Source organism: Mytilus californianus, unplaced genomic scaffold (assembly GCF_021869535.1).
Source record: "Mytilus californianus isolate M0D057914Y unplaced genomic scaffold, xbMytCali1.0.p SCAF_9, whole genome shotgun sequence".
NCBI lineage: Eukaryota > Metazoa > Mollusca > Bivalvia > Mytilida > Mytilidae > Mytilus > Mytilus californianus.
Genome location: NW_026262745.1, coordinates 47,302,756 through 47,322,794, shown reverse-complemented (window position 1 = coordinate 47,322,794; position 20,039 = coordinate 47,302,756). Strand labels below are relative to the sequence as shown.

Genomic DNA, 20,039 nt, shown 5'->3' with positions numbered 1-20,039 from the left:
ACTGTAAATGGATACATGTTTGATGGTACAAAATTCGAGGCAAATATCTGTCCGCCGGCTTTGAATCAGCCTAATGCAGTTCTTCATACGGTGAATATGAAACAAAAACTGATGTAACAAGTTTTATTTCTGTATATACATGATATAGCTTGAGAATCTTTAAATATAATACAAAATGTTGTGACTTCCGAAAATAGTACACCCGATTTTCTATAAATAACCATTTTCTACGTATAAGGTATGAGGAAGTGAATTAGGTCTTACCATCATGACAGGTAATTTATATTTGATGAATTTTACACTGTAATTATTTACCAAACTCTTTTCTGGTGCTAATGAGAATGGCATGAATTCGATATCAGTTAGGTAGATGAAAAAGCATCATGCATTGTATGTATTCTATAATTATGTTTATATGTATGACGATTTTCATATGATATTGCGTTTTTTTGATAAACTATGAATAACGATACAAAAAATGCATTGTTTAAAACTTATCATATTTGGATGTTTACAATTACACCAAAAGCAAAAAAAGGGATTAGTAGTACGTGTTACATGTACTTGCCAGTCACCTGACAATTGATTTTTTTTAGTCGGCCACATACACAGGTTGTTAAATAATCACATGTATTAAACATGTCTATAAATATTGCATTGGTGTTTAAATGTATAACCAGATAATATATGTATATATATTACATTTTAAAATATCACTCTGTTGTATAAGTTTTCAGTGTTTCGGACACATGTATGTTGCCATGTGTGTAGTGATTTATACAACAGTATCTAAATTCAGTACTAGTATATAAATCTGCATGTCTACCATCGAGCACAATTTGGATTGTTGCCATTACGTTATAAAAATAAGATGTGGTATGATAATATTGCCAATGAAACAACTCTCCATTTGAAATCAAATGACGTAGAAGTTAGTAACAATAGGTCACCGTATGGCTTTCAACAATGACCAATACCCATACCGCATAGTTATAAAAGGCCTGACATGCGTCTTCGGCCTACGAGTTTTGAGTGTCCCCTTGGTATCCTACCCCCTATTGCCCCTATCAATGCCCAAGAAGCGTATCGACGTCAAATTATGTCCCTAACCAGTACATGGTCCTATCGTGAACTTGTTGCACAATGTGACATCGACTTTGAGGTGTGAGCAACGCCTTACGGTGACTTTGTGATGATAAACAATGTCAAAAAGATTTTTCTTTGCTTTTGCGTTTCGTCAAGTACTAATAGGATTTTTGTCTCATGAATAAATACACTTTATGTTTTCTTTTCCATAATCTTATAATTTTGTTTCTTACTTCATACGTAAAAAGTAAAATAACAAAAATACCGAACTCCAAAGAAAATTGAAAACGGAAAGTCCCTTATCAAATGGCAAAATCAAGAGCTCAAACACATCAAACGTATGGAAAACAACTTTCATATTCCTGACTTGGTACAGGCATGTCCTTATGTAGAAAATGGTGCCCTATTTTGGAATGGCCTTGTAGTAGAAGTACATTAAGTAAACTATTACACTGTGCAGTACTTTGTACTAGGTTAAATATTGTTTGGAAAACGGGACATATTTATGAAAAGAAATAACTCGAACATTTTAAGCTTGAGAAGAGAACATGGATTTGGGCGCATGAACAAACTGGAAACTATAAGCAATGGATCAATAAAGATATAAACATTCTTATACTCACTATAGCGACATGTTGTCATGGTAGGTGATGCATCGATTCATAGCATGAAAGACTTGATTTGTCAACGCACCCGGTCTCGACCCTGTTGGTGTTCATGTGATTGACTTGTCAACGCACCCGGTCTCGACCCTGTTGGTGTTCATGTGATTCCTTTAATTCCTGAAATTTACCTTGAATTTCATTTGTATCTCTTTAATGCATTTATGTCAGATATGTAGATATCGATAAATAATTCTATCATGCCATGATCTATGCTTATTTTAACATGGGTAAGCATTTGTCAATTAACGCTTGGTATAAAGATATTGACAAATATAATGCCATCATGTTAAAATGAGCATAGAGCATGGCATGATAGAATTATTTCGATTCTAATAGGGAAATTAGAATTTTTGTACTTCGAAGCGGACCTATAATAATACACGTTCGATAGGCAGCCATTTTCATTTAATGAAGCCAAAAACGATATAGAAAATCGACCATTTCACGATAAAAAATGACACAGATTCATATAAACTTACTTTAAGAATGATTTATTTAATTTCCTATATCTAGCAAGCAAAACGAACAAAAATGTTTAGTTTGATCTCTGGCGTTTTTCAAAATACAACTGACGTTGCTATTTCAATTGTGGCGTCAATAACGTGCAGCCCATGTTCAATTGGAATTAGAATATGGCTGTGTTTCCAAAGCGAAAGAAGAACGTCATATTAGAATTTTGTAAATTGTATGCGTCCGAAGCACTTTTCTGGATTTACCTTCATGCGAACGCTTTAAAGCAAAAAAAATAAATAAAAATAAAAGCCAAGAATGTATGTGTACCAACACACGTGAAGAGTTTAAGGACCCAAAGAAACCATGAATGAGACAAATAGTTAATTTACTGTGGTCTCTATTTTTGCATTTGCAATACTTGTATGCAAAGTGTGCTACTCTCACAACAACATTCCGACGCACAATTGATCATGAAATTATGATATACATGTATAAGATATAATACGTTAACATTTGATATTTTAACTTATTTTAGATAATAAGAATAGCTGTTGTATATGTAAATGTTGTGAGTGGATCTGTTCATGGGTATGTAGAACAAATATCAAGTAATTATACAATAACACATAACTGTAAAAATTATCAGTTAAAAATAGTCTTAATATTAAAAAAAAAAACAACAAAAGTATCATTAACGTAATGAACAGCAATCGAGGGTGTAATTTTAATATGATTATGCAACAACAATTTACCAAATAGCATGATAACCAATTGCAAAATATGCATTATAGAGGTTACCAAAGGTCATTTAACTGAAGAAATGAGAAAGACTGTTAACAAATTGCAAGCTCTGTTATTGGTGATTTTTTTTGTATCCTTTGGTTTAAGTAATGACAATGATTCATTTGATTGCTCAGTTTTATTGACATTTTAAATTAGTTGATTATAAAACCGTTAAATATAAAAGTACGGAGATGTGGTACGATTGCCAATGAGACATCTTTCCATTAAAGTTCAAATGAAGTGAATGTTAGCAATTATGGGCAACCGTATAGCCTTCAACAATGAGAAAAACCCATACAGTATAGTCGGCTACAGAAGGCCCCGACATGAAAAATATGAAACAATTCAATTCAGAAAACTAACGGCCTAATTTAAAACAAAACAATTTACGAAAAACAAATATGACAGACATGAACCAACGACAACGTTAACCACTGAAATACAGGCTCCTAACTTGCGACCTTTATGTGCAGTAATTTTGAATTCTTGAAAATGTCTTAAATCTACATTTTTGAAAGATTTTTGCAAAGGTTTTGTGATAGCGCTAATTTGTATAAATTGTGCATCTTCATTTGGAACTATTTAAAAAGAGTATTTTTCTTTAACTTGATATTTTTGGACTTTCACTGACAAGCTGATCGGTCATAAAATGTCGTTATATTGTTATACTTATTATTATTTTGTCGAAATCATTTGATTTCCAATATTTGTCCGTCAAGGTAATTTTTATTAACATGTAAATAAAATTGAGACATTTATTTCGTTACCCAATTTGTCATTAAATAATTGAATTTAATAATTTCACATAAGATTTAAATGTTAATTTTATGAATAAGTTAATAAGAAGTGATGTCCACTTTTTCCCCATCACAGTTTGCTTAATTAAATACATTTCGTAATATTGGACTGTATCAAAGCATTAGAGCGCTGACTAATATTTAAAGCAAAAATATGATAATGCAAAGTTGTGATAAGATATTTTAAGTTTAATGTTTAGTCTCTCGATGATATTTAGATTTCAACCTTTGGATTTTGACCGAATGAGTGAAGTACATTCAGGAGAAATTGACTATACATGTTTACCCTTTCTTTCAAGTTTCATAAACATTCCTTAGCTATTTTGAACTGAATAAAACAAATTCAATGGAAATTTGACCTTTGCTCTATCAATTTTTTTTCTAAAATTTTGAACGAATAGGCCACAAATACTTACTTATAGTATGCAAAGACAATAAACCCAATGGCACGATTATCCGCAGAAATGTGTGGTCTATGTCTGAACGATGTCTGATCTTCAACTTCATACTTTGTTTGGCCTTTTCATATTTTTTTATTCGAGCGTCACTGATGAGTCTTTTTAGACGAAACACGCGTCTGGCGTACAAAATTCAAACCTGGTATCTATAATGACTTTATATATATATGTATATCATTTCCGATGGAAAATGACTAAATTTTGGTATAAAGAATGTAACAAAATTCAACGCTAACAGTCATAGACATGATACTATTTAAGTAACACATAGCTGAGATGGTGATAGAGCAGATTGTTACCCCGAGAAAACATTGTCAACTGAGGCGAAGCTAAGGTTGACAATGTCTTTTCTTGGGGTAACAATCTGCTCTATCACCTTCTCAGATATGTGTTATTTAATTTATTATTCTGAATCTTCTGTTATTACTGTCTATTAAATTTCAAAATGTAAAGTAATTGTACATAACAATCATCCGTATTTGTTAAAGCGCACACTTGAGCAAGCGTTTCCGTGAAGGGTAGTAGAGTATTTGCCATGGGATAGAGTAAATTGTCTCCCTCGTATTAACCAATCAAAATCGGGCATTTTGACATGAATGATGAAGTATAATAAAATTAACTAATTATGATTTAAGGCATTTCCACATGATTATGACTATAACTGTTCAATCTTGTAATTATTTATCAAAGGTATAGTAATATTCAACATTTTAAACCTTTAGCGTATTATGCCTCATATTGTTTGTCTCTGGTTACATGCATGTACCATTTCGTATAATTTCTTGTCTGTGCGTATGTACCATTTCTTATAATTACTTGTCTGTGCTTATGTACCATTTCTTATAAATACATGTATTGTTTATTTTGTTAATTTATTTCAGATTAAGTATTTTTTTTGCTGTTTATGTTGTCGGTAAGTTGAGATCACGAATAAAATAAAATTGCAAGGTTTAAAAATCAAATCAACAAACACCAATTATGTTACTTTGTTCTACACTAACTTTAATTGGCACATGTTTTATATGGTTAGATGTTGGGAGTTCTGTCTAGGCTGGTCAGTATTCAAATGACATCTTTTTCTTTATCCAGATAAAATGTATTCAGCAGGCTATCTTGTGTCCGTTTTAACCCATTAAAATTACAGAAAAGATGCATTAAATACTTAGACTGTTCTATTTTGAATTAAATTGAAGTCTAAATTTCTCTCGGACATCTACATAGTATGTATTACCAGTATATCATTGTCATTTTGCTTAGTTTCTTTTTGTTACCTATTCTGACATCGGACTCAGATTTCTTTTTAACTTAGTTTTACTGTGCGTATTGCTGTGTGTTGGTTTTTTCTGCATTGGCTAGAGGTATAGGGGGAGGGTTGAGATCTCACTAAACATGTTTAACATTTACTAAATTCTTTCATAGATACAAAGATTTGATTTGTAAATTTGGCTGTACCTGTAGAAAACTGATTAAAAATGGTATTTCACATCCTAAATTTTACGGTCATAGCGCGGAAATCACTATGTGATCCATGTAAACTAATCGAACCTTTAAACAAACTTATTAGTAAAGGTTATCTTACCAATGTTGTAATTAGATCTTTGAATATAGTTTACATTGGCACTAGTATCGATTTTGTCATCAGCGAATTAAAACATAACTAAATTTTTATTCTTTTCAAACGGGATGTATAAAGACACACCCACGTTCATTTTGATCTATAAAGAGGTTAACTCCTATCTAGCCTACTGCCTGTCAATACATATTTATTTTTTGGCATTGCACAAGTCATGTCTTCTTTGATTGTCCATGACGTTAAAATAATAAATCCCTGGGATGTGTTTTAGTCGATTTTAGTCTCTGATGCATGATTTTTTATTATTAATTGTTTTTGGTTTTTAACTAGCTGTCAGTAACTGCGAGTACTCTCAAATCGTACTTTCTTGTTTATGACCTGTTGATACTAATTGTAATGCTTTTTTGTTATTTAATGTTATTCAGGGTTATATCTGGTCTATATACCAGCTTTGATAAGTGTTTGGGATTACTATAAATTTTCTCTTCTTCGTACAATGAACATCAAAATTATTTATTTTGTAAAAATATTTCCTTTCTCTAACTGAACTGTACACGTATACCTAACAACAAAATTATTTTTATAAACCTGTGTTTATAGTAATGGAAGTGGCTGATATTTTTGTTCAAGTATATTGTTTTTCTTAAATTGTTTAACATTTCACAGCGGTATAACATGTTACTTTAATTATTCTTCCCTTAGTTTATTTATTTTGTATTTGCATTGTATCATAGATAAAATTTATTTGTTCAGTGTATGTTCACCGGTGTTAATATGTCTTTTGATTGAGTTAAGCCATTTCAATTGATATTTTATAGTGTGTTTTTCTATGTTGTGATGTTACACTATTGTTTCAGATAAGGCTAAAGCTTTGGTACCATTAAAACGTTTAAACCCGCTGCAATTGTTTGCACCTGTCCTAAGTCAGGAATCTGATGTTCAGTAGTTGTCGTTTGTTGATGTGGTTCATAAGTGTTTCTCGTTTTTTATATAGATTAGACCATTGGTTTTCCAGTTTGAATGGTTTTAAACTAGTAATTTTTGGGCCCTTTATAGCTTGCTGTTCGGATTGAGCCAAGGCTCCATGTTGAAGACCGTACTTTGACCTATAATGGTTTACTTTTATAAATTTTGACTTGGATGGAGGGTTGTCTCATTGGCACTCATACCACATCTTCTTATATCTATTAACCCCGCCGCATGTTTGCGCCTGTCCCAATTCAGGAGCCTCTGACCTTCGTTAGTCTTGTATGATTTTTAATTTTAGTGCATTTATATGTTTTGGAGTTAAGTATGACGTCGATTTTCACTGAACTAGTACACATTTTTGTTTAGGGGCCAGCTGAATCCCGCCTCTGGGTGCGGGATTTAATCGCTGTGTTGAAGACCCATTGGTGGCCTTCGGCTGTTTTCTGCTCTTTGGTCGGGTTGTTGTCTCTTTGACACATTCCCCATTTCCATTCTCAATTTGATAATAGCAGGGGTATATTGTTTCCATTCTGTGCGTCCTTGCGCCCGTTCTTTCGTATCAGGTTAAATGTTCCAAATGGTTTAAACTAGGTAACCATTTGTTAACAATGTAGTTGTAGTCAGATTAAGTTGAAAATAAGCTTACTTACATATTCATTATGATGCGAAAATTGTAAACATAATTTATGCTGATAAGGGTTCTGACTAAGATTGTGTGGTTTATTATGGAATCATATTCAAGTTCGTTTGCTTATCTAACCTAATAGATTTATTTTTTTCAAATATGAAAAGCATTAAATTCAAATGTGCATGTGCAACACATTTTTCAAAGACTTTCTTTTATATAAGTGGGATATGGTTATAAATACCTATATATTCATATATTATCTATTTATAAAAAAAAAATTTGAGTTCTGTATTTCACTTACACTTTTCGTATATATATATATTTCTATGTCATTTTTAAGTTGAAAAACTAACACAAAATCTATCTTTCAGTGACTTTTTGGGTGTTAAGCGTTGTTTTTTTTTAAATACGAATTGTTTATAACATTATAATGATAAATACTGAAAATGATTAGAATTGTATATTTTAGAGTAATTTTTAATTGTATATATTTAACAGAATAATATACTTCTAGGAAGAAATAAATCAGAACCCGTTGCCGAAGTCCGTTTTTTGAATTTCAAATCGGCACGAAATATATAAACGCTTTTTTAGTTTTAATATGAATATTCGTATAATCTATTGTTATACATATATAATTTAGTAGCCCTTCCTTTGTACATTTTTTAATACAATGTCTGATTTTAAGTATTGCTTATCAATAGCGGCTATTTTTAATCTCAGAACGCCAAAATAATCATACTGTAGTTATCTTAACAATAACTATTCGGGTTACTCTTTCCGAGGAATTAATGAAGCGATTGATTTTTTAAAATATAACAAATAGCTTATTCGGGTTCAGTTTTACTGCAATGTTTGTCTGCCTCTACGATGTTCCTAGAGTTGTTAGATTGTATGTTACAGAGGACGTATACGTTTCCATTTCTAATCAGTTGGTACAAAAGCTAAAACTTCATTAATCTTCATGTTTTCAGACCAATTTGTTGGTTTTCTAGACAATCCAGGTATGTGCCTCATAAATATGCATGTTTAAAATTTAAAGAAAAGCGTAAATACCTTAATTTTCATGTGTTGAAACTTTAAAAAAATGTTATGGATTATTTTTCCATTAATACTCAATAATCATTATTTCTGCGTAATGTAGCTGATGAAATCACATCAAGATATAAAATGTAAAGTACTACTTCAATTTAATGACTTCACTAACATAATAAAGTGAAAATGTTAGTCGTTGAAATTGTCAATCTTCAAATTTACGCTTTTCCACATGAATATTTAATATGTTTCTAGGATTGTTTGGAGAACATGTAGTCGATATTATTGACGACTAAGGTTTGTATCAAGCATGCCCGATTAAATCGTCAACATGTCTATTGTTACAGCATTTACCGTTTTTATACGACCGCAAAAAATGTTTGCGGTCGTATATTGGTATGACGTTGGCGTCGTCGTCGTCGTCGTCGTCGTCCGAAGACACATTGGTTTTCGCACAATAACTTTAGTTCAAGTGAATGGATCTCTATTTTACCATAAGGTTCAATACCACAAAAGGAAGATTGGGATTGGTTTTGGGGGTTATGGTACCAACAGTTAAGGAATTAGGGGCCAAAAAGTGGCCAAAAATAAGCATTTTTGTAACTTCCAGACAATAACTTGTGTTTAAGTGTATGGATCTCTCTGAAATTATACCACAAGTTTCCATACCACAAAGGGATGGTTATGATTGGCTTTGGAGGTTATTTCTCAAACCGTTATGGAATTAGGGGCAAAAAAGGGGAAAAAACAAGGGTTTCCTGTTTAATGGACAATTTAAAAGCAGTGTAAGGGAGGTAATCCAAAAACAAAATTGTAGAATGTTGGACAGTGTATGATTACCTCCCTTACACTGCTTTTAAATTATCTATTTAAGACTTTTATGATGTATTTAGATTGGTAATTATGGTTGCAAACTCCATTGGAAATTTGAATTGAGATTTGACCATATCTTGAGGGAAAGAATTTTTTTTTCTCATTAAAGATTTCAGAAATTAAAGAGAAAAGGGTTGGGGTGAAAAAAAAATTTTTTGCCAAAAAAAAGGGGGTGAAATTTTTTTTTTTGCGGGGGGGGGGGGGGGTGTCAATTTGCAACTATGCTTATTGCACAAAAGAAAACAATTGAATATAAATTTAAATCATATAACCAATTCTAAGTTCTTTGACTACAGTTATTCTGTGTCAGAAACCTATTATGTGTCAAACATTTAATTTCAATCCAAATTCAGACCTGTATCAAGCACGAATATTGTGTCCATTTTTGCCCCAACTGTTCAGGGTTGGACTTCTGCGGTCGTATCCAGCTGCGCTCGGCGAAGCAATTTATTTGAGATTTGTGCAGACTGAGGGTCTGAATTTGGGTCATCCAGACTGAGAGTTCTGTTTTTCTGTAATTTTAAGGTCATTTTGTCTTGAAGAAACTCAAATTACGCGTAAAATTTTGTTACGAAACCCAAGGATTGTCCTTGGGTGAGAAATATGGTAAAATTTTTTTGCCAAAAAAAAGGGGGGTGAAATTTTTTTTTTTGCGGGGGGGGGGGGGGTCAATTTGCAACTATGCTTATTGCACAAAAGAAAACAATTGAATATAAATTTAAATCATATAACCAATTCTAAGTTCTTTGACTACAGTTATTCTGTGTCAGAAACCTATTATGTGTCAAACATTTAATTTCAATCCAAATTCAGACCTGTATCAAGCACGAATATTGTGTCCATTTTTGCCCCAACTGTTCAGGGTTGGACTTCTGCGGTCGTATCCAGCTGCGCTCGGCGAAGCAATTTATTTGAGATTTGTGCAGACTGAGGGTCTGAATTTGGGTCATCCAGACTGAGAGTTCTGTTTTTCTGTAATTTTAAGGTCATTTTGTCTTGAAGAAACTCAAATTACGCGTAAAATTTTGTTACGAAACCCAAGGATTGTCCTTGGGTGAGAAATATGGTCACCAGCATTTAACCAATTCGTTAGTAAAATCAAGAGGAACTTTCGGTTTTTTGAATTCGCAGCCACGTCATGTGAATATGAAAGTTAAATGCAATGCATGTTAACAACTTATCTTTTTATTTGGTCCAGTGTCATCACATTTGCGTTTTGATTTTGACCCCTATCTGACTAGTACTAATCGCACGTGTCTGAACTGAACAAGTCGATTTGAGACCAAACTATTTATAAACGTTTTTGTTTTTTTATTCAAAGAGGAACCAAATGGCCTTGGCGTTGGTTGCTGGTTATCATATTTGTTTTTCGTTTATTGTTTTGTACATGAATTAAGCAGTACGGTTTCTGGGTTGAATTGTTAAACACTTTGTAATGTCGGGATCTTTCATAACTGTCTAGTGTGCTATATGGTTTGGCTTTATCTTATTGTTGAAGGCCGTGTGGTAACCTATATATATATATGCATCTACTGCTTTGGTCTCTGTTGGATAGTTGTCTCAATGTTAATCGTACCACATTTTCTTATTCTGATATTGGATATGATGAAGTCCATTTCTCTTGGCATCCAGTATATAAATTAGTTCTGTATAAATCACGTGTGTTACTTTATACATTCAGAACGTTGTATATAACTTATAAATTTTATTGAAGACAGTTAACAAGCGATATCCTGTAGGAAAAAAGATTTTTATTAATATTTAAGTTTCGTTATTTGTTAAATTTTGAACCATTTATTCTTACCAAAAAAGTGGAACTTATATCCAAATAAACCTATGTATAATACATATACTTCTAAAGCGTAATATATATTTTTATATCGCTTCTAGATTGTTATGAGTATGGCTTCTATAGCGTATATTTAAATACTGCTTGTCTATTTGTTCTCCAGCATATGACATATTTTTCCTACATGTCTTTTTTTTTTTGCCGCAATTCTTCTGCTTCATTTAAAACGGTGAAAAAATGAGATGTGAAAATAATAAAGAACTAATTAAAAATAGATGACCATAATTTAAGAATGTTTGGTTATATGACATCAATACCGAATAAGAATGAAATGGAATTTCAAAACCTTGCTATTAGTGTTAACTGCTTATTGCCGTAGGCGCATGCATGTATTGAAAAGCTTGAGAAATAAAATGCATAATGTACTCTATTTTACCATTGAAAGAAAGGGTGGTAGAAGGATTTTTGTATGTATTGCTTCTACTGATTCTGTATTTGATTTTTGTATTTACATTGATTTTCCTTTTTAGGGTAGGGCTTAAAAGGTATGTGTTATATTCTTTTTTAGAACATATTCACTATTGACAAGCACACAAACACACACACACTTCATTTATGATAAATTCCTATTCAACAACAATATATCAATCATTTAAAATTGTTTGCTCGTTGTCACAAAACATAAATGTCATCTGTTTGTACCAAGCTGTTAGTTGAATATCTTAAGTATTCTTACAATTTTACATAAATAAAGCAACATTTGAATTAAACGTTAATCGAAAATGCCTTATAAGCAACCAGTCATTTTAATTTTAACTAATGTCTTGCATGTTAAAACAGATATATGGATATTATGAAAATTAAAATATTGCGTTTAGTCAAAATGACTTACATGTTTATTTTTAGTCATAATCGTGTTATATTGAAAAAAAAAAAAAAAACTCAAGTCCTGTGTTCATCTGAATAAATATTAACAACAATACCGAACTCCAAGCGAAATTAAAAATAGGTGGAAGTCCTCAAAACCTGACAAAATCAAATGTTAGACTTTATCAACCAATGGAAACCACCGTCATATTCCTGACTTGGTACAGGCATTTCCGAAGAAACTTATGGGTTAACCCTGGTTTTATCGTTAGCTAAACCTCCCACTTGTATGACAGTAGTTTAAAGTTATAATATGAATTATAATAAACAAAACCTTTAAAAAAATTAAAAACAAATTAAAAACCAATTGTGAAAAGAACATTTTAATTATTGGAAGAAAGCTATTATACTTTAGATTATACTGAAGAAAAAAAATGCTCAAGTCCTGTGTTCATCTGAATAAATATTAACAACAATACCGAACTCCAAGCGAAATTAAAAATAGGTGGAAGTCCTCAAAACCTGACAAAATCAAATGTTAGACTTTATCAACCAATGGAAACAACCGTCATATTCCTGACTTGGTACAGGCATTTCCGAAGAAACTTATGGGTTAACCCTGGTTTTATCATTAGCTAAACCTCCCACTTGTAATCCAATATGAATTATAATAAACAAAAAAATTTTAAAAAAATAAAAAAGAAATTAAAATCAAATGGTGAATAGAACATTTTAATTATTGGAAGAAAGCTATTATACTTTAGATTATAATTAACATATTAATTTAGATAATGAGGAAACTGTTCATGTTTTTGTTTATGTTTTCCATATGCAGTGGTTATGACCAACTTGGAGGAACAGTCGGTAAGGGCAAATATCCAGCAAGGTATGTTTTAATCCAAATATGAAGAAATGTTGCCTTTGTAATAATATTCATGTCATCTTACATGCAGACATATTAATTTAGTATCGCCATGTTTACTAAAATGAGACACCTTTGTTCTGTATTAGCAGACATTATTGCATAATACGTCAGTTATATAGTCTACAGATTTGCACAACGGTACTAATATAAGATGGTAATATACGAAAATGATATGATAAAATCGTGTTGGCAAATATTTCGGCTTAACAAATAGCCTTCGTCAGTGTTAAGAATGTTTACAATACTGTTACGTGTAACCGGGCGAGGGCGTTTTAATATTTTTATCCTCGGGTTCCCTGGGATTTGAAGAGCAAATGCAAAATGTTTAAAGTCAAACAGTTTACGCTATACTACTCAATATAAAACAAATACTTCATAAAACGAATTTCAACACCTATCAACCTAACCCGAACCTTGTAAATTAAACTGTCTAAAACCCTTTCAGTCTAATACTTGTTTAAAACCAAATGTTTGGAACTATAGGCTGAAACCTAAATGTATGGAACCTATTAAAACGAATGTATGGAAACTATTTGAACTGGTGTAAACTTTCGTATGAAACTTTATTAAACAAATATGTCTTTGACTGTCGGAACAATAGGGTAGCACTAAGGCATGGTATGTCAGCAAACACTCACTGCAATAGTGAGAGATGTGAGACGCAAAACCTTAGCGCCAGCCCTGTTTGGACAATCTGTACCGAACCAACAGTTTCAGCCTTTCTATATTCTGTCCGCAGGTTCCAAGCACTTCACTTCACTTAAACTAAACATTCTCCCTGCTGTAAACTACTTCCTTTCCAACCTTTCCGATGTTCACTGTCTGCTGTCTTCGGTACAAATGACAACTTGAACTGAATAGCTACCCACTATTAATGCTTCGAACGCGGACCTCGAAGAGAGCACCCTGGTAACACCTGTATAGGTAAAGCGTCTTATAGCAACCAAGGATAAAGGGACGATTTCGATGCTGTTTTCAATGATAAAAAGATCAAATGGGAAATTCATAGAGGTATCGGAAAATATATAACTGTAGATATATTATAATTTTCCTAAACAGTAATTCGTAACAATACTAATTGTTTATGTAAAATAGCTCAGTAATACAGGTTAGTTTTTGTCTATTGATTTAATCCCAAATCTTGAACCTCATCACATAAAACAAAACTCAATCCTCTGTCAACGTTCCTGCGTATATATACATCCCAGATTGTCAAAATGCAGTAGTATGTAAGAATGTGTGTAAAATAAAAGAAGAGTCCCTCTATAAAACTGCTGGTATTTCTTATTGATGTCGTTTAAATGATGTACATTTAGTTCCTTTATCCAAAAGCTTTCCCGAACCTGTCGCTGGGCATCACTCCAGTGATATTCTGTTCAATCACTAGGATTTCCAAGCGGTATAAGTCATCAAGTTTGTGAACCGACACTAGTAGGAGTGATATCTATAAGACGCCACTCCTTCAGCATTTCAGACAGTCGGGTCACAAACTTGATGACTTTAACCGCATGAAAATCCTAGTGGCTGAACAGAACATTCATTGGAGTGACACGATTTTATTATATCATCTTCGTATAGTACCATCTTATACAAGTACCGTTGTGCAAATCTTTAGGCTTATATAATGTTTTCCTTATCTGCGCAGTATCGTTTATTCTATACGATCCGGTACCGTGATATTAAATTTGCTGGTTGGTCCTTTCTATAGACTTCGCTATAAACTAAAAAAATGTTTCTAAACAGTTTTCGTTGGTTAAAGCCTGGCATACATTTTTTTTTTGTAATTCATCACAACGATCTACGTGTAGTAAGTATCTGTAATCAGACTTTCTTTTCGCATTTTGTAATCTACTTAGTCAAATACTAAAATCAACCAGTTTTGTCCTTCAACATTGCGGCGACGGGAAATAACTTAATATTGAAATCCATCGCCTTACACTGCAATTTCGATAGTAACCTTGATAAATTTTCAAACTTACGAAGCGTAAACTTTTCAAATGCATATGTTATATTCATTAACACCAGGTTTAAATGTATGTACACATATTGAGAAAATAATGGTGCTGTGATACAGATATGTGATTTCTATTTTTCAGTCAAGCAGAATGCAGACAGGAAATTGATAAATTGAATGGAGAGGTCGAAAATCTTACGTGGCGGTAAGTAAATCTTGATAACATACATGGTGATTTTTGTTTTGTTTGTTTTTTTCTCGGGGGGGAGGGTAGTATTGAATTAATTATGGTACAGCACATGCATCCTCGACCTAGATTATTTTGGAGAAGTCATGCACTAGAGCTAATCAAAGACTGTTGTTTAATTGATACCAATTCATTTGAACTGATCAAAGGTTGGTGTTATACTTCTAAATTTATTTCGTTTTTATTATTGCATTTTATATAGATTGTAATTTTGTCAGATGTAATGTTTAGCTCTACTTGTACATGTATGTATCCAAAACTTCAAATGAAATATGGTATTTTAAGAAATCATTATAACGTTTTTCAATGGGATATAAAAGGCATGGGTCATCTGTCCCAAGACTAAAAGACTAGAGAGTAGTGAACAAACTGATATATCTTAAACATGCACTTGCATATTGATTGCACGGGTTTAATTGAAAATATTAAGCAAAACGACGGATGACACTGGTGGAGCAGCGGTCATGAAAAATTATAAAAAAAAGTCAAAAGAAAATGATAATATTAATAATATTAACAACTACAAAATAGAGAAATGAAACAAATTCAATTGCTTTTAAAGATTAACGATTTTTTCCCGATTAAAATGTTTTAGCTTACAAGACAAGGACAACGAAATTAAAGACCTTAAACAAGAAAAGGATGTTGCATTATCAAGGTACGAAAGTTTGTTTTGTTTTGTTTGGTCACTGTCATTTTATATTTTATTTTAAATTTCATATTACCAGAATAGTTTGTGGTAGAATCATCTAAAATACGTATACAGAGAATGAACTGGCTTGAATTGATAACACGTTTTGTTTTTGTTTTTGTTAAATAAGCAAACCTATGGAGGACACTAGTGGAGCGTGAACTGCTTACATTTTCAGAGCACGTGAATTCACTCATGACGTCGTGTTGCACATTTTTATGCCCCACCTATATAGGGGCATTATGTTTTTTCGGTCTGTACGTCCGTTCGTCCGTTCTTCCGTCCATCCGTTCGTCCGACTGTCCCGCTTCAGGTTAAAGTTTTTGGTCAAGGTAGATTTTGATGAAGTTGAAGTCCAATCAACTTGAAACTTAGTACACATGTTCCCTTTGATATGATCTTTCTAATTTTAATGCCAAATTAGAGTTTTAACTCCAATTTCACGGTCCACTGAACATAGAAAATTTCAGGTGAAAGTTTTTGGTCGCTTCAGGTTAAAGTTTTTGGTCAAGGTAGTTTTTGATGAAGTTGAGGTCAAATCAACTTGAAACTTAGTACACCTGTTCCCTTTGATATGATCTTCCTAATTTTAATGCCAAATTAGAGTTTTTACCCCAATTTCACTGTCCACTGAACATAGAAATTTATAGTGCGAGTGGGGCATCCGTGTACTATGGACACATTCCTGTTTTAGTATGTATAGTGTCTTGTGTATTGTGGACTTATTTTCGTTCGTCTATGTTCGTTTGGTCATTATGCTATCTGCCTTTTTACGACTTAAGGTTGTTAATTGCCCTAAAGGTGTCTTCCATTTTTGTTTTCAAACACATTGTGAACGTGTTCCAGAAATATATCTCATGGGTTACTCTGTTCAATCTTGAAGCTGTCGATAATATTTGGGAAGTGATGACCAGGTATCAGTTTTGGGCTAAATATACATGTACAATGTAACTGTAAATGAGCATTTTATTTGACATTGGTATTGGACGCAGGCTCTTGACGCACAAATTGTGATATGTAATGATCATAGGCAGGTGCATGCATTTTTTCTATTTTTACTCGTAAAAGGAGTTAGAATAATCATCATGATTGTATGAGTTTTTGTACTCAATTATCCTTGGTGTAAAGTTGAAAGCTTAATTATGAATCTTGCGATCTTGTTTCCTTAAGGACTATAATATCTAGACAATAAGGCTTAATATAGTAAGAATGTAAAGTATTGTTATTTTTTTTTTAAATATAGTTTATTTTTAATAAAAGTACTTTCAAAATATTGGATCAACAGCTTTATTTCCTTACTATTGAAAATGACTAATGACTGAATTTATGTAAATTAAGGTTGTCCAAAGTCTAAAAAATATTTTTTTCTCAGTCTACATCAAGGAATTTTAGTCTAAGAAAAGGGATTTAATACATTTGCAAACATTTTGCGAATTAAATAATTTCACAAATACAAATAAATCCTTAGTTTCAAATTTTGATAATGACAAATAGTTTTAAAATTGCAAGCAGGCTATATATTTTTTTAATTTATTATTTCGAACGTCAACAATGGTTGTTTTTATAAAGGTTGAGTGAAATGATGGGATCTAAATTACGGGATAACAATCCAGCGATTGCTGATCTAAATGACCAAAATCGTCCAATGAAACTTGCTGAACAGTTTACTGAATTGTATGAAAATGAATGGACAGACGCCTATACCGCTTTACAGGAACTTACCGAAGAGGGCAGTGAAGAAAAAATAACAGACATTGACAGCATTCGAATATTACTCCATATTTTGAAAGTAAGTGAAGGTATCCTCACTTTTTACCATAGGAAAGCCTTTTGCGTACATAAGTAAACTTTAACAACGTTTCTTGTAATGAATAATGTATTTGAATATATATAATCCTGATTCCAATCCGACTGACAAACTGACTTGTCTGTAGGCGTATTATAATAGTCTCTTTTGTGACAATCAGAATTTTGAAATTCTAATGATGCATTGCAAATAAAACCAAAAAAAATCGGTCAATTATATGATGTTCGGAAATATGACAGCTTTGGATCATTTTTTATGTTCAATCATATGCCGATTTTTGAAATTACAATTTGAAACTTGAAGTCAGTTGGTGTGAAATTATCACAATTTCTAAATTTAAGCTTATTAATAAACGGTGTGTTATACGTTCTGTAAATTGAATGATCAGCCCTCGTTTTTATATATTTTTTTTATAATTGTAATTTGTAATGATAATTTCATTCATTCCATTTTATTGCGTACGAACTTTTACAAATTTTGTTTGCCATAATTTCAACATGTTATGATATTTAATAGGAAATAAATGAAGAGTGTGTCAAAGATTCGTCACTTCAACTGTTTGGACTGAAGAAAGCTTTCCAGGTAAATATAATACTATAATATACTGTCTCGTATGAAAGTAAATACATTTGTACATTGTATAATGATAGAAAATGATAATTTTCCCGTGAGCACAACCCGTGTTTCTAGAACATGAGACAGAAACCCGGCGTCACAAAAATATAAAGACGTCTTGTGGGCAGCTTTCAGGTACCAACAATAAAAAAGATTTCTAATGGTTGACTTTGGACAGGCACCTGCACATGAAGTAAAAATAAACTGGTCTAATTAGCACTAAACATCTCTACTAGAGGAACAATCAAATGCACACATAATGGTGCTAGATTTTTTGGTTTGTCGCTGCGTCGTTGTCACCGTGACATATACAGCAAATATCTTCAACACGACAACGTCAACAATTGGTTTCCGGAAAAAAGGGAGTTTCTATAAAGAGAACAATAGCAACTATCAATTCTAAGAGCTTATAATTCAGTAATTATCTTTGGTTAAAGTGTGTCATATTTATTTGTAGTTTATTGTTTTTTTTGTTCTCTTTATTTAGTGTTTGCCCGCTGATGATTGCAAAGAATATTTTAAGATGTTCAAAGATGTACTCAAATCCCAAGCTACTAAATATATACCTCTATTATGCAAGGTAAGTGACCAAAACAGTCATTAATTGAAGATTCATACATTTTGTAGAACACAAAAACAATTTCGAGAACACAATTAGCAAATATTTTATTTTCTTTAATAAGAAAACTGAATTGATTCATTGAATGCATCAATATCAATGACCACAATTCATATCCATGTAGTATTAAATATTTGTTGGTATAAGAACCTCTCACCACAAGTGTTAAAACTCTTTCAAGCTGTATGAAAGAAAAAAAATGTATAAAAAATGTATGCCTTCTCCTTCTTGTCAATAGTGGCTATAACGTTTATATTTTTGATTTTTTTTTCATTCGATTAGTCCAAGTATTTTTCAATTGAATGTACATTAATATCCTATTCATTATTTCAGAAACTCTTCGACATTGAATCAAACTGCAAAACAGTTCAGAAATATAAAACCGTGTGTCAACCTTACATCGAATTGTGTGTCAAAATTTGTTACCTGTCTGCTGTTCAGGATCCTCCAATGTTTCTAGACTTTGAACCAAATGACACATTCGATCGAACTACTTTCAAAGAGTTCACTGTTCAAGGTTCAAGACTAGACTATTTGGTTTGGCCTGCACTGCTTATCCAGAAAGATGGCGCAATTATCTCCAAAGGTGTGGTACAGCCCAAAAAGGAATCGGATGATGAATGAAATATGTGAATTTATCTAATGCGGGAATACTCAAATTGTGTGCATTGTTATGGGACATACATTTTATGGTTTAAAACCTCAGCTTCAAAACGTGTAACATTGTTATATTTTTGTATTCTATCAATTTTATTTCATACTTTGTATCCCAACAAAGTCGAAGTTCATGCATACTAAGTATAAGATTAGATTGAAATTTATATTCAAGATAATACCAATTCTTCGATATTCACTATTAAGCTGTACTAAACTTAATCCTATATATGTAATAAGCAAAGTGTTTGGTAAGAATGTCTTTTATACACGCTTATAACTAGAAATAAATAATGTCAATTAAATTTAGTAAGATTATTATAAAAAAGATATGTGGAAGTATACTACGGTTTAAAATTTTTAATGGACACACAAGACTCTTAGGGAGTACGTCATGATCTTCTGTTGCACGGCTGTCGTGGAGGGGAAGGATTTGGTGCCCGCTAACATACTTGGCCTCGCTACATTCTGTGTGTGCCTGTCCGAAGTTTGAGGCCTGTTGTTCATTTGTTGTCTTTTATTAATCTATGTTATATTGGTCTTTCGTTTGT

The 20,039-nt window shown here is 32.2% G+C and overlaps 1 protein-coding gene across 4 annotated transcripts; it reads left to right on the top strand.

Moving 5' to 3' along the window:
- Window positions 1–224: 224 nt before the first annotated feature.
- On the top strand, window positions 225–19,830 carry LOC127716542 (uncharacterized). Of its 4 annotated transcripts, none has more exons than XM_052222761.1 (12): window positions 225–275; window positions 2,740–2,792; window positions 5,124–5,155; window positions 8,387–8,416; window positions 11,640–11,654; window positions 12,812–12,862; window positions 14,998–15,060; window positions 15,698–15,760; window positions 17,363–17,582; window positions 18,117–18,182; window positions 18,703–18,795; window positions 19,168–19,830. In XM_052222761.1, exons 1-12 carry the CDS (start codon window positions 269–271, stop codon window positions 19,456–19,458), a joined length of 984 nt encoding a protein of 327 aa, XP_052078721.1. In that variant the 5' UTR covers window positions 225–268; the 3' UTR covers window positions 19,459–19,830. The 4 variants fall into 4 exon arrangements, with proteins under 4 accessions (XP_052078721.1, XP_052078723.1, XP_052078722.1 ...); XM_052222762.1 differs by lacking the exon at window positions 225–275 and adding an exon at window positions 293–390; XM_052222763.1 differs by lacking the exon at window positions 8,387–8,416.
- The last annotated feature ends 209 nt before the right edge of the window (window positions 19,831–20,039 follow it).